Consider the following 14695-nt stretch of genomic DNA (forward strand, 5'->3'; position numbering starts at 1 on the left):
TTCCTGTCCTACATGGCACCAGGCACAAGGATGGGGCTCAGGAGAGCCGTTACGGATTATGGGAAGGGGTCTCTGTGAACAGCAGCAGGTGAGAAAAGTAAGGAAAGAACACAATGTAAAATCCACCAGGGGCACTCAAAGAACACTGTAACTGTCATCAACAATGAGTGCTCAAGCCTTCATTAACAAAAGTACTTTCAAAGTCCTCATCTGGTTTATTTATTTATGAAACAGGTCTCACTCTGTTGCCCAGGCTGGAGTGCAGTGGCATGATCATGGCTCATGGCTCACTGTAACCTCTGCCTCCAAGGCTCCAGCGATCTTCTCATCTCAGCCTCCTGAGTAGCGGGGACTACAGGCACATGCTACCATGCCTGGTACCTTTTTTTTTTTTTTTGAGACAGAGTCTTGCTCTGTCGCCCAGGCTGGAGTGCAGTGGCATGATCTTGGCTCACTACAACCTCCGCCTCCCTGGGTTCAAGCGATTCTTCTGCCTCAGCCTCCCAAGTAGCTGGGACTACAGGCGTGCACCAACACACTCAGCTAATTTTTGTATTTGTAGTAGAAACAGGGTTTCACCACATTGGCCAGGCTGGTCTTAAACTCCTGACCTCGTGATCCACTTGCCTTCGCCTCCCAAAGTGGTGGGATTACAGGCATGAGCCACTGCGCCTTGCCTTGTTATTTTTTTTTTTTTGACACAGGGTCTCACTTTGTCACCCAGGCTGTAGTGCAGCCATATGAACACAACTCACTGCAGCCTCAACCTCCCCAGTGTAAGCAATCCTCCTGCCTCAGCCCCCCAAGTAGCTGGGACCACAGGCATGCACCCTGACCCTGGCTAATTTTTAATTTTAATTTTAATTTTTGTAGAGACAGAGTTTCACCATGTTGCCCAGACTGGTCTCAAATTCCTGAGCTTAAGCAATCCACCTGCCTTGGCCTCCCTGAGTGCTAGGATTACAGGCATGAGCCACCATGCTCAGCTCCAGCTCATTTTAAAATTTTTTATAGAGACAAGGTCTCAGTATATGGCCCAGGCTGGACTTGAACTCCTGGGCTCAAGTGATCCTCCCACCTTGGCCTCCCTAAGTGCTGGGATTACAGGCATGAGCCACTGCGCCCAGCTCTCCCTCATCTGGCTTTGATGTTTACAACAATTCTGTGACATAACAAGGAAAGGTTCTACTATAAACCTCAATTTACTGAGTGCACAGAAAAGATTTAACACAGTAGGCCGGAGGCTATTATACTTAGAAAACCCTATCAGCAAGGCTGACTCTTGGCTGGGTTTGGGAACTTGGATTTCAGGAGGGTTCCTACCAGAACTGAGAGAGTGGGCCGGGCGCGGTGGCTCAAGCCTGTAATCCCAGCACTTTGGGAGGCCGAGATGGGCGGATCACTAGGTCAGGAGATCGAGACCATCCTGGCTAACACGGTGAAACCCCGTCTCTACTAAAAAATACAAAAAACTAGCCGGGCGAGGTGGCGGCGCTCGTAGTCCCAGCTACTCGGGAGGCTGAGGCAGGAGAATGGCGTAAACCCGGGAGGCGGAGCTTGCAGTGAGCTGAGATCCAGCCACTGTACTCCAGCCTGGGCGACAGAGCGAGACTCCGTCTCAAAAAAAAAAAAAGAACTGAGAGAGTGGCTCATTGTGACTAAACTATTTGTACAATGAACAGTTGACCTTTGAACAACACAGGCTTGAACTGTATGGTTCTACTTATATGCGGCCTTTTTTCAACTGAACGCTGATGGAAAATGCAGTATTCACTAGATGTGAAACTGGCATATGCAGAAAGCCAGCTTACTGGGGTTTGCCAGGGCTGACTGTAGGACATGAGCATATGTGGTCTGCGTATATGCTGGCAGTCGTGCAACCAATCTCCCGTGTATACAAGGGACAACTGTAGTTTATGCTGAACACCTGTTTTCCTTCTGGGAGTCTGGAATTTTGGTATATGCTCAGCAGAGGATACCTACATGAACAGCCAGTCCCCCATAAAAACCTGGGGTGCTAAGGCTCTGATGAGCTTCTTCAGTAGGTAAGGTTTCACATGTCACAGTTCATTCCTGGGGAAATTAAGAAGTGCATCCCATGTGACCCCACCGGGAGAGGACTCTGGAAGCTTGTGCTGGTTCCACCAGACTTTGCCCCATGAACCTTTCCTTTTGCTGATATTGCTTTCCTTACACTGCCGTAAATCATAGCTATGAGTATGACTAGATGTTGAGTCCTATGAGTCCTCCTAGCAAATCATCAAACCTGGAGGTAGTCTTGGGCACCTTTAGCAAAGTTAGGTTACTTACTCTAGGCTACACAGCTGATAAGTGGCAAAGCTAAGGTGCAAACTCAGGTCAGTCAAGTCCAAATCTAGGAGTCTTCCCACAACTGTGATGCCTCCCCCATCAGAATTTTTAGATCAGGTATATTTGCTACTCCAAACATCTCAGTGAATTTCCATTGCACTCTGAATAATATGCAAACTCCTACTGGTCACCATAGCTATTAGGGATGCCTCTAACACTTTCAGAAATCAAAAAAGCGTTAACTGCAACCACAGATTTTAAGTATCATAGTAGCTGATTTGGGGGGAGAATAGTGCCAAACAGAATATACATCACCAGAAGAATGGAGGGCATGCCTGGTTTTACAGCTTTTAAGAAAAAGGACCAAGTAGACATGAGCCTATTCATGTCTGGTAAAGAGACATCTGAGGACTGAAAGCTTACCCCCTTCTCAGCCATATTGGACTTACAAGTGGACATATAAACAGACTCCCTGTTTGTCAGGAAAAGAAAAAAAAAAAGCCAGATTTTCTGATAGTATATAAAGGAGTTTAGAAAGTAATATTTATCTTGTTCCCTTTTATAAAATAAATGACATACTGTATTTTATTTTAAGATGCTAGTGATGTAAGGCGAGCCATTATTTTATGTACCACTAAGAAAGAAAAAGTGCTACCAATTAAACTATGATGCACCGTTGATGGTAAAATGTCTCCCAATTTCAGAGCAGTTAAAATGTGAAAAAAATGTATCTCAGAATCAAAGAAATATGATATGTATCCATTAAAACAATGATTCTTGGTTTAAAATATTCTTTTTTTGAAGTTTAATTGGTTAAATTTCATTACACTTCAATTTTGTGACTTGATAACACATTTTTAGGTTTCCCTGTTGTTGTTTAGGTACCTATGTTTGAAAATGGCAACAGTAACTGCTTTTAAGTTAGTTATTACAGCTTAAAACTGCACTAAAACTTATGGAATACATGTATGATTCCTAAGTCAGAAAGCTGATCCTAGCTCATTATACTTGATGAGTGACATTTAAACTCTGAAATGGACTAAACTATTTTCTTTAGAAGTCAGTTCTTTTCTTTTCTTGCTATAGTCTCAGGACAAACCTTTTCCTGCTATATTCTCCTGCCTCAGCCTCCCGAATAGCTGGGATTACAGGCACATGTCACCACGCCCAGCTAATTTTTGTATTTTTAGTAGAGACAGAGTTTCACCATGTTGGCCAGGCTGGTCTCATACTCCTGACCTCATGATCCACCCGTCTCAGCCTCCCAAAGTGCTGGGATTACAGGCATAAGCCACTGCACCCGGCCTCCCTTCTCACTTCTAACCAGAGCTCCTTCTCCTCTTCCTTGCTGCAGAAAGAGCCCCAGAGTTTGGGCAATGAACCCCTGCTATCACATGAGGGTTTGCAGCTCTACGAGTCCCTGTGCTGAGCACTGGGGAAAGATGCCAGACTCAGGTTTTGCCCTGAAGGAGCTCCCAGCCAGTCAACCACAATACGGTATAAGGTAAGCACTGTGACAGTGGGTCACATTCTGCCTAAAGGAGCCAGGGTGACAGGGAGCCCTATAGGCTTGAAGGCTGACTCAGATTAGCAGATAAAGAGAGGAGAAAGGCCCTATAGACAGAGGAAGAGCAACTGCACAGGCACTGAGACAGGATTACCTAGCATATGCAGGACTACGGAAAGATTGCATGTGGCTGGAGCACACATGGGGTAGAAGAGACAGGAAAGTGAGGCTGAAGGGATGAGCAGGATCCAGATAAAGAGGGTTCTCAGTACCAAGCTCAGAAGCTGATCCCTAAAGCAACTGAGGTGACTTTGTTTCTATTGCTGTAAGTATTCTCCATTTTCAGGCAGCCCAGATGTGAAGGGGAAGTGTAGAGGTAAGAATTTATGTCCAGGCATGGGGGCTCATGCCTGTAATCCCAGCATTTTGGGAGGCCGAGGCAGGCAGATCACAAGGTCAGGAGTTCGAGACCAGCCTGGCCAGCATGGTGAAGCCCCGTCTCTTCTAAAAATGCAAAAAATTACCCGGGCGTGGTGGCTTGGCGCCTGTAATCCCAACTACTCAGGAGGCTGAGGCAGGAGAATTGCTTGAGCCTGGGAGGCGGAGGTTGTAGTGAGCCAAGATCACGCCACTGCACACCAGCCTGGGCCTGGGCGACAGAGCGAGACTCCATCTCAAAAAAAAAAGAAGAATTTACAACTGAGGCTGGGTGCAGTGGCTCTTACCTGTAATCCCAGAACTTTGGAGGCCAAGGTGGGAGGATCACTTGAGCCCAGGAGTTGAGACCAGCCCAGACAACACAGAAAGATCCTGTCTCTACAAAAAATTAAAAATTAGCCACGCCTCACGGCAAACACCTGTAGTCTCAACTACTCAGGAAGCTGAGACAAGAGGATCGCTTGAGCCCAGGAGGCTGAGGCTGCAGTGAGCTGTGACTGTGCCACTACATTCCAGCCTGAGTGGATAGAGTAGGACCTCGACACTTAAAAAAAAAAAGAATTTACAAATGAAAGGAAACCTACTTTCTATCACCCAGGGTGGAGTGTAGTGGCATGATCGTGGCTCACTGCAACCTCCGACCCCTGGGTTCGAGCAATCCTCCCACCTCAGCCTCCTGAGTAGCTGGGATTACAGGTGCGCACCACCACGCCCAGCTAATTTTTTTTTTTTTTTTTTTGAGACGGAGTCTCGCTTTGTCACCAGGCTGGAGTGCAGTGGCGTGGTCTTGGCTTACTGCAACCTCCACCTCCCAGGTTCAAGGGATTCTCCTGCCTCAGTCTCCCGAGTAGCTGAAACTACAGGCGCATGCCACCATGCCCAGCTAATTTTTGTATTTTTAATAGAGACGGGGTTTCACTATGTGGGCCAGGATGGTCTTGATCTCTTGACCTTGTGATCCACCAGCCTTGGCCTCCCAAAGTGCTGGGATTACAGGCGTGAGCCACCACGCCCAAGTTTTTTGTATTTTTTATAGAGACAGGGTTTTGCCATGTTGCCCAAGCTGGTCTTGCACTCCTGGGCTCAAGCAATCCACCGACCTAGGCCTCCCAAAGTGCTGGGACTACAGACATGAGCCACCGCCCCCAGCCAGTATATTGTTTTGCGCAGTAAGAAAACACTTGGAAACCTGAGATAGGAGTGGTAGATGAAGATGAGGCCCAAGAAGCACTTGGGTCCCCTTGTTATTGAACCTAGAGACCAAGAATCACAAGACAATTACCTTTTTGAGCACCAAAGGCAGTGAGGTATCTCCTGATGACCCTTCGATATTCTTAGCACTTTCTCCCAGTTCATCCTTGTTCATGATCATGGACACAAAGAGATCATACTTCAACAGCTGCCTCAGTAAACCTGGGAAGCAAAGGGATTGGGAAGTAAGGAGAGAGGAACACAGGCACCAGAGTCCTCCCAAGATAGCCCTTCAGACATCCCAAGAGAAATTTCTTCATGCCTCCATAAATACGAAGAATGGTTAGAATCCTTAAGTACTAATTTGCTTTTTGCACCCAGCTCTCTTCCATACAGATCTAGTGAGAGCCCACTAAGTGCTAGGCCTAAGGGTCTAGGGATTCAAAAGTAAGCAAGATAAACATAGCCCGACTGCTCCACTCAACTAAAAGTTTCATGAGGGCAGGAATAATGTGAATTTTTTCACCATAACATCACCTGGCACAGTTCCTGACACATAGCAGTAACTCAAGAAATATTTTTTGACTAACAAAGGGAGCATACACTCCTGTAGGAGAAACAAGCACAAAAACAAGTCAGACAAGGCCAGGCATGGTGGCTCACACCTGTAATCCCAGCACTTTGGGAGGCCGAGGTGGGTGTATCACTTGAGGTCAGGAGTTCAAGACCAGCCTGGCCAACATGGTGAAACCCCCTTTCTAGTAAAAAAATACAAAAAGTAGCCTGGCATGGTGGCACGTGCCTGTAGTTCCAACTACTCAGGAGGCTGAGGCAGGAGAATCACTTGAACCCAGCAGGCACAGGTTGCAGTGAACTGAGATCGCATCACTGCACTCCATCCTGGATGACAGAGTGAAAGTCTGTCTCAAAAAAAAAAAAAAAAAAAAAATTCAGACAAATGACCCTTATAATTGTGATAAATGATATAAATGAGAAGTACCCAAATACATGAAAATGTATATGAGGATTTTATATACATAAAATCCCCTAGTGTGGGGGATCAGTAAAGCCTTCCATCAGCAAGTACCATTTAAACTGAACCTGAAAGATAAGTAGGTAAAACTAGGTGAAGTAAGGAGAAGTATTCTAGGCATAGAGAACAACATTCCAGAAAGTGAAAGAAAGCCAGAATGGTTGGGGGTAAAAAAAAGTCCAGAAATTATGTTTGAGAAGTAGTCACAAAAGACCACATAAGCTATGTTAAGGATTCTGGTCCCTATGCTGGGATTCATGGTAAGTCACTAAAGTGTTCCAAATAATACATACTTTAACAAGTAAAGAAATGCTTGTCAGAATATTAAATATTAAAATTAAATAATGTGGAAAAAAGCCCAGAGGACCATGGGAAATCAAATGAAGCATCTAATCTAGCCTGGAGGCTCAGGGAAGGCTTCTGTAAGAAGGTATTTGAACCAAATCTTGAAGGATGAGAAGTTGGATGCGAGCCAACTTCTGGGCAGAGGAGTATATAAAGGCAGGAGAGCATGGTGTGTTCCTGGAGATGCATTTGGTTCAGTAAGGCTGAGTTAGGGTGGGGACAGATAGAGAAGTGAGAGATGAGGCTTGAGAGGTTAATAAGGATTAGACCATAAACAGTTTATGAGCATAGTGGGACCCCATCTCTACATAAACACAAAAAAATTAAAATGCCTGGCAAGGTGGCATGCCCCTGTAATACCAGCTACTTGGGAGATTAAGGTGGAAGGATCACTTGAGGCCAGGAGTTCGAGGCTGCAGTGAGCTATGAACATGCTACTGTACTTCAGCCTGGGCAACAGAACAAGGTCCCATCTTTAAAAATAAGTAAATTAAATAAAATAAGAACTTATGAGGATCTTGGGTTGTAAAGTAAGTGAATAAGATGATATAAAACAGAATATAAGACCCATAGTGCTTCAAGTGTCCAAAGGATGTGACTACACCCCTGGCTAAGGGGAGAGGGTGGGAAGGCAAGGCTCCAGAGAAGAGGTGGCCTTTAAAGTGTTGTCTGAAAGGAGAGAAAGTTAGCACTCCCCTTGACCAGGATAAATGAGGCCCTCGGGTCTGACAAACATGCATAGGGTGAATTTTTTTTATTATTTAAAAAAAAAAAAAAGAGGCTGGGCGCGGTGGCTCATGCCTGTAATCCCAATACTTTGGGAGGCCAAAGCAGGCGGATCACGAGGTCAAGAAATTGAGACCATCCTGGACAACATGGTGAAACTCCATTTCTACTAAAAATACAAAAATTAGCTGGGCATGGTGGCACACGCCTGTAGTCCCAGCTACTCGGGAGGCCGTGGCAGAAGAATCACTTGAATCTGGGAGGCGGAGGTTGCAGTGAGCTGAGATCATGCTACTGCATTCCAGCCTGGTGACAGAGCGAGACTCCATCTCAAAAAAAAAATAATAAAAAAAAAGAGGTAGCATTTAAAAACAGGAATTCTGGCTGGGTGTGGTGGCTCATGCCTGTAATCCTAGCACTTGAGAAGTCCAAGGCACGTGGATCTCTTGAGCCCAGCAGTTCGAGACCAGCCTGGGCAATATAATGAGACCCAGACTTTACAAAATTTTTTTTAATTAGCCAGGCATGGGCTGGGTGCGGTGGCTTACACCTGTAATCCCAGCACTTTGGGAGGCCAAGGCGGGCGAATCACAAGGTCAGGAGATGGAGACTGTTCTGGCTAACACGGTGAAACCCCGCCTCTTCTAAAAATACAAAAAATTAGCCGGGTGTGGTGGCAGGCGCCTGTAGTCCTAGCTACTCAGGGGGCTGAGGTAGGAGAATCGCTTGAACCTGGGAGGCAGAGGTTGCAGTGAGCCGAGATTGCACCATTGCACCCCAGCCTGGGCAACAGAGCAAGACTGTGTCTCAAAAAAAAAAAAAAAAAAAAAGAATGGGTGTGGTGGCTAATGCGCCCCCGGTGGCTAACGGTGGCCCCCAGCTCAGTGGCTAAGGCAGTGGCTCCCAGCACTTTGGGAGGCCGAGGCGGGCATATCCTGGGGAGGCCAAGGCGGGTGGATCATGAGTTCAATAGATCGAGACCATCCTAGCTAACATGATGAAATCCCGTCTCTACTAAAAATACAAAAAAAAAAAAAAAGAGCCAGGTGTGGTGGCAGACACCTGTAGTCCCAGTTACTCTGGAGACTGAGGCAGGAGAATGGCGTGAACCCGGGAGGCGGAGCTTGCAGTGAGCTGAGATCGTGCCACTGCATTCCAGCCTGGGTGACAGAGCTGGAGTCAAAAAAAAAAAAAAAAAATTAGCCAGGCATGGTAGTGCAGGTTTGTGGTCCCAGCTACTTGGTAGGCTGAGGTGGGAAGATCATTTAAGCCCTGGAGGTCAAGGATGCAGTAAGCTGTGATCCTACCACTGCACTCCAGCCTGGGTGACAGAACAAGACCCCGTCTCAAAATAAATAAGTAAATAAAAATTTTAAAAAATAAAAGTGGGAATTCCCAGTATTACCAGTTGAGATTTCTCTCTACTATGGTCAGGTGAGCTGTAGGACTGCCCAGGGCCTCACCTTACGGCCTGTACTTGCACCCTTTTGTTCTATATGCACTAACTCCAATACTGCCCTGCTGCAAGTTACCGCAGATACAGGCTGCTTCATACCTTGTGCTCTGGTCCATGCTCCTGCCTTCCTCCTTTCCCCACAATTTAGGACTCAGTCCAGGCATCCTTTTCTTTAGGAAGCTTCTCCTGTCCCCTGCTCCCATCCGCTTCTGTGCACCTCCAAGACAGCACTCATCACACTAGACTCTAGTTGTCCATGTGTGTCTTCTACACTGGCCTTTGAGCTCCCCCAAGATAAAGCTTGAATTTGATCATCTCTGTGACCTCAGAGCCCAGCACAAGGCCTGGTATAGAATGAATGCTCACTATGTATGGCTAGATTATTCATAACAGCTCCTGATCCAAATTTTGAAAAGAAGCTGTTGTCACGCATAGACTGTGCTTTTCTCTACAGCTTTTACCTGAGAACAGGCCCTCACCCAGGCACCAATCACAGTGCCCATCTGTTCTGTCCAAAATAAGAAATCTGCCTGCTCAGAACAGTTGAGAGACCTTATGTATTTATGCAAAAAAATAGGAGAGGATGCTAAAAGTATATGTTGGGTCTTCTAAAGAGCCTCAAGTAACAAGCAGGGAAACCTAGTGCCATGGTTTGAATATGTTCCCCAAAGTTCATGTGTTGGAAACTTAATCCCCAATGCAGTCATATTGGGAGCTGGGGCCTAGGGATGGTGTTTGGGTCATGAGTTTGGGGTTTGGGTTTGGACCCTCATGAATGAATTAATGCCATCACCATGGGAGTGGGTTTGTTATCATGAGAGTGGACTCCTCATAAAAGGACAAGTTCAGGCTAGGCGCAGCGGCTTGCGCCTATAATCCCAGCACTTGGGGAAGGCGAGATGGGCAGATCACCTGAGGTCAGGAGTTCGAGACCAGCCTGGCCAACGTGGTAAAACCCCATTTCCACTAAAAATACAAAAATTGGCCGGATGTGGTGGTGGGCACCTGTAATCCTAGCTACTCAGGAGGCTGAGGCAGAAGAATCACTTGAACCCAGGAGGCAGAGGTTGCAGTGAGCTGAGAACGTACCACTGGACTCAAGCTGGACAACAGAGCAAGGCTCTGTCTCAAAAAATAAAAATTAAAAAAGGAAAAAAGAAAAAAAGGGACAAGTTCAGTCCCCTCTAGCTTTTTCTCTTGCCCTCTCTTTGCCCTTCCACCATGGGATGACAGAGCAAGAGGGGATTCACCAAATGCCAGCCTCTTGATCTTGGACTTCCTAGGCTCCAGAACTGCAAACCAATAAATTTTTGAACCAATAAGTTTTTCATTATAAATTACCTAGTCTGTAGTATCCTGTTATAGCAGCATAAAATGCACTAAGACACATGGGCTTTACCCTGGAGGCCAGAGGGAACCATGGAAGAATTTCTGACTTAAGAAAATGACAGGATGTGAGCTGTACAATGTAAAGATTAACTTGCCAGCAAATACAGGATGCACCAGGGCAGACAATAAAGGCAGAAAAAATTGCTGTCCCACTTTCCTTCCTATTTTCCTCCAAAGGCAACATTCTTAAGATATCATACTAACTCTAGGCATCTTTCATACAGTGTGCCTCTTATCTCTCAAACCTTGTGACTTCTACCTTTTGCAAAACATCTAACTTCCCCACTACTAGAGAACTCAATATCTCAAGTCTTCTAGCAAAATGTCAAAAACGTATTCTCCCTTTTTCTCCAGCCTCATGTCTTACCCAAGCAGTTAATCTGCAGCTCCTTTGTCTGGGCACCATCCAGGATGGAAAGGAAGAGGGGAAAAAGCTTCTCCCGGAAGTGTCCTGAAAGCATCTCAGCTGCCACGGGTGAGGAGTATAGTTTCCCATAAAGGTAACAGACAGAAGCTTGTATGCCCTCACTGGGGTACACTAAGCCTCTCAACAGATGCTCCATCAGGTTTCCTGTTCAGAAAACAACCAAGGAGCCAGGGGAAATTTCACAATGTCAACTGCTATATGAAACTCCAATCTATTATTCCTAATGGGGTAGTAATGGTAAGTCCCTATAATCCCCCACAATAAATGCTTTCTGCATACTTAATCTAAAGGGAAAACCAACTGGGCACAGTGGCTCACACCTGTAATCTCAGCACTTGGGAAGTCCAAGGTGGAAGGATCACCTGAGTTCAGGAGTTCGAAACCAGCCTGGCCAACAAGGCAAGACCCTGCATCTACTAAAAATACAAAAATTAGCCGGGCATGCTGGCAGGTGCCTGTAACCCCAGCTACTTGGGAAGCTGAGGCAGGAGAATCACTGGAACCCATGAGGCAGAGGTGGCAGTGAGCTGAGATCACACCACCGCACTCCAGCCTGGGCAACAGAGCGAGACTCCATTTCAAAAAAAAAAAAAGGAACAAACCCAGGTGCAGTGGCTTATTCCTGTAATCTCAGCACTTTGGGAGGCCAAGGTGGGAGGATCACTTCAGGCCAGCAGTTTGAGACCAACCTGCTCTACCTACTGAGACCTGGTCTCTAAAAAATAATAATAATTAGGCTGGGCACAGTGCCTCATGGCTGTAACCCCACCACTTTGGGAGGCCGAGGTGGACAGATCACTTGAAGTCAGGAGTTTGACACCAGTCTGGCCAACATGGCGAAACCCCACTTCTATTAAAAATACAAAAATTAACCTGGCATGGTGGTGAACACCTATAATCCCAGCTACTCGGGAGGCTGAAGCAGGAAAATCACTTGAACCTGGGAGGCAGAGGTTACAGCGAGCCAAGATCATGCCACTGCACTCTAGCCTGGGGAACAGACTCTGTCTTAAAAAATAATAATAATTATTATTATTAATTTTTTAAACAAGGGGAAACCAACTTAAAGAGGTTATTTACCCTTTGGTAAATCCTCTGTGAGGTATTTATTTGCATTTCACTGATAGAAAAAAGTGCTTCTATATTCCAGAATTCCTCCTTCCATCCAAAACGAAGGTTCATAGTATGTACTTAATTAATGTGTGTTAAAGAATGAACAGAGCCAGGCGTGGTGGCTCACACCTATAATCCCAGCACTTTGGAAGGCTGAGGCAGGCGAATCACGAGGTCAGGTGATCGAGACCATCCTGGCTAACATGGTAAAACCCCGTCTCTACTAAAAATACAAAAAATTAGCCAGGCGTGGTGGCAGGCACCTGTAGTCCCAGCTACTCAGGAGGCTGAGGCAGAAGAATGGCGTGAACCCGGGAGGTGGAGCTTGCAGTGAGCCGAGATCACACCACTGCACTCCAGCCTGGGCGACAGAGCGAGACTCGTCTCAGAAAAAAAAGAATGAATGGAAGGCCGGGTGCGGTGGCTCATGCCTGTAATCCCAGCACTTTGGGAGGTTGTGGCTGGTGGATCACCTGAGGTCGGGAGATCGAGACCAGCCTGATCAACATAGAGAAACCCTGTCTGTACTGAGAATACAAAATTAGCCCGGCGTGGTGGCACATGCCTGTAATCCCAGCTACTCGGGAGGCTGAGGCAGGAGAATCGCTTGAACCCAGGAGGTAGAGGTTGCGGTGAGTCGAGATTGCGCCATTGCACTCCAGCCTGGGCAACAAAAGAGAGACTCCGTCTCAAAAAAAAAAAAAAGAATGAATGGAAATAGTCCAAGAATAGAGTCAAGAAAATGACCTTTTTCAAATTGACCAACATACAGTACATTTTGCAGATGGGGAAACTGAAGACTAGAGCAGGAAAGTAATGACTTCCCAGGTGTACAGAGTAAATGGGGTACCCAGATGGCAGTATGATAAAAGCAGGTAAAAGGGTAGTGGCAGCTCCTCCCACAGGTCACTCACCGTGCTCCATTACAAGCTCATCTGCCAGAGCAGGGATGGCATCCACCAGCTTGCCAAGAAGGGTCAGGGTGGCCAGGCTGCCTCGCATGGATGGCATGTTACACAGCTACAGAAAGTGAATATGCCCCATTCTGTCAATTAGGATCAGGACAGATCTTCCACCAAAACTCATCTTGCCCTACCCACACCAATGCCTGTATTGCATGTGTCTCTCACCACAGTCAGCAATCAGCTTTTTTAGCTTAGTGTCCAACTTCCCCATTGGACTGCGAACTCCTGGAGGAAAGGGACTGAGTCCTCTCAGAGTCCTCAGTACCTAGCTCAGTGCATGTTTGTTAAACTGAATTAACATTTGCATAGTTTGCCCCCATAGAACCAGAAGTTGGAGGACAAAAGTTTGAAATGTCATAAAGACAGAACACTGACTCAATGTGAAAAAAAAATTATTGTTATTATAGTTATTATAGCTACTATTACTAAACATTCTCTGTATACCAGGCACTATGCTTCATGCTTTACAGGGAGAGTCAATAATCCATATTTTACCTTTCCTTTTTTTTTTTGAGACAGAGTCTCGCTGTGTCTCCTAGGCTGGAGTGCAGTGGTGCGATCTCGGCTCACCGCAAGCTCTGCCGCCCGAGTTCATGCCATTCTCCCACCTCAGCCTCCGAGTAGCTGGGACTATAGGCACCCACCACCTCGCCTGGCTAGTTTTTTTTTGTTTTTTTTTTTTTTTGTATTTTTAGTAGAGACGGGGTTTCACCATGTTAGCCAGGATGGTCTCGATCTCCTGACCTCGTGATCCACCTGCCTTGCCCTCCCAAAGTGCTAGGATTACAGGCTTGAGCCACCGCGCCCGGCCATATATTTTACCTTTTCTATTGACTAGCTAGTCATACCACTTTTAGTAATATTCTTAACTCTGGTGGGAAATAATAATAGTAACAGCTTTATAGGGTTGTTGATACGGCTGAATGAGATATTACATATAAACCGCCTAATACAATGCCTAGCCTATAGAAAGTGCTCAATAAATGTTAAGTGGCATCATCTCATCATAATGATAAGCACTGATATATATAATTATAAATTCAATTTGATATATTAATCACATGTAACATAATTATGATATAATTGAAATATAATTTATAATGAAATGTTGCTCTTGATGGTGGTAACAAGATAAACATTTGTCTTCGTTCTGCAAATTAAATAAAAAGTTATTCTGGGCCGGGCACAGTGGCTCAAGCCTGTAATCCCAGCACTTTGGGAGGCCGAGGCGGGCGGATCACGAGGTCACGAGATCGAGATCATCCTGGCTAACCCGGTGAAACCCCATCTCTACTAAAAAATACAAAAAATTAGCTGGGCGAGGTGGTGGGCGCCTGTAATCCCAGTTACTCAGGAGGCTGAGGCAGGAGAATGGCGTGAACCCAGGGAGGCAGAGCTTGCAGTGAGCTGAGATCCGGCCACTGCACTCCAGTCTGGGCGACGGAGCAAGACTCCATCTCAAAAAAAAAAAAAAAAGTTATTCTGATATTATTCCTCAGTCTTAAATACAACACAAAAGCTGCTCTTTAATTGATTTTTTTTTTTTTTTTTTTTTTGAGATGGAGTCTTGCTTTGTCACCCAGGCTGGGGTGCAGTGGTGTAATCTCAGCTCACTGCAAACTCTACCTCCTGGGTTCAATCAATTCCCCTGCCTCAGCCTCCCCAGTAGCTGGGATTACAGGCATGCACCACCATGCCCAGCTAATTTTTTTTTTTTTTTTTTTTTTTTTGTATTTTTAGTAGAGATGGGGTTTCACCATATTGGCCAGGCTGACCTCGAACTCCTGACCTCAAG

General features: G+C 45.9%; 1 protein-coding gene and 1 pseudogene across 1 annotated transcript in view; one reads left to right on the forward strand and one right to left on the reverse strand.

The window, feature by feature from the left end:
* Positions 1–14695, reverse strand: part of MEI1 (meiotic double-stranded break formation protein 1) — a 93391-nt gene that overhangs the window by 65525 nt on the left and 13171 nt on the right. Inside the window, exons 5-7 of the mRNA XM_025399227.1 lie at positions 12850–12955; positions 10763–10966; positions 5538–5668 (exon numbers count right to left, since the gene is read on the reverse strand). Coding sequence (XP_025255012.1) covers positions 5538–5668; positions 10763–10966; positions 12850–12955 — 441 coding nt within the window. The remainder of the gene's footprint in view (positions 1–5537; positions 5669–10762; positions 10967–12849; positions 12956–14695) is intronic.
* LOC112633902 lies at positions 7487–7580 on the forward strand (annotated as a pseudogene).

The sequence above is a fragment of the Theropithecus gelada genome, chromosome 10 (assembly GCF_003255815.1).
Source record: "Theropithecus gelada isolate Dixy chromosome 10, Tgel_1.0, whole genome shotgun sequence".
Lineage (NCBI taxonomy): Eukaryota > Metazoa > Chordata > Mammalia > Primates > Cercopithecidae > Theropithecus > Theropithecus gelada.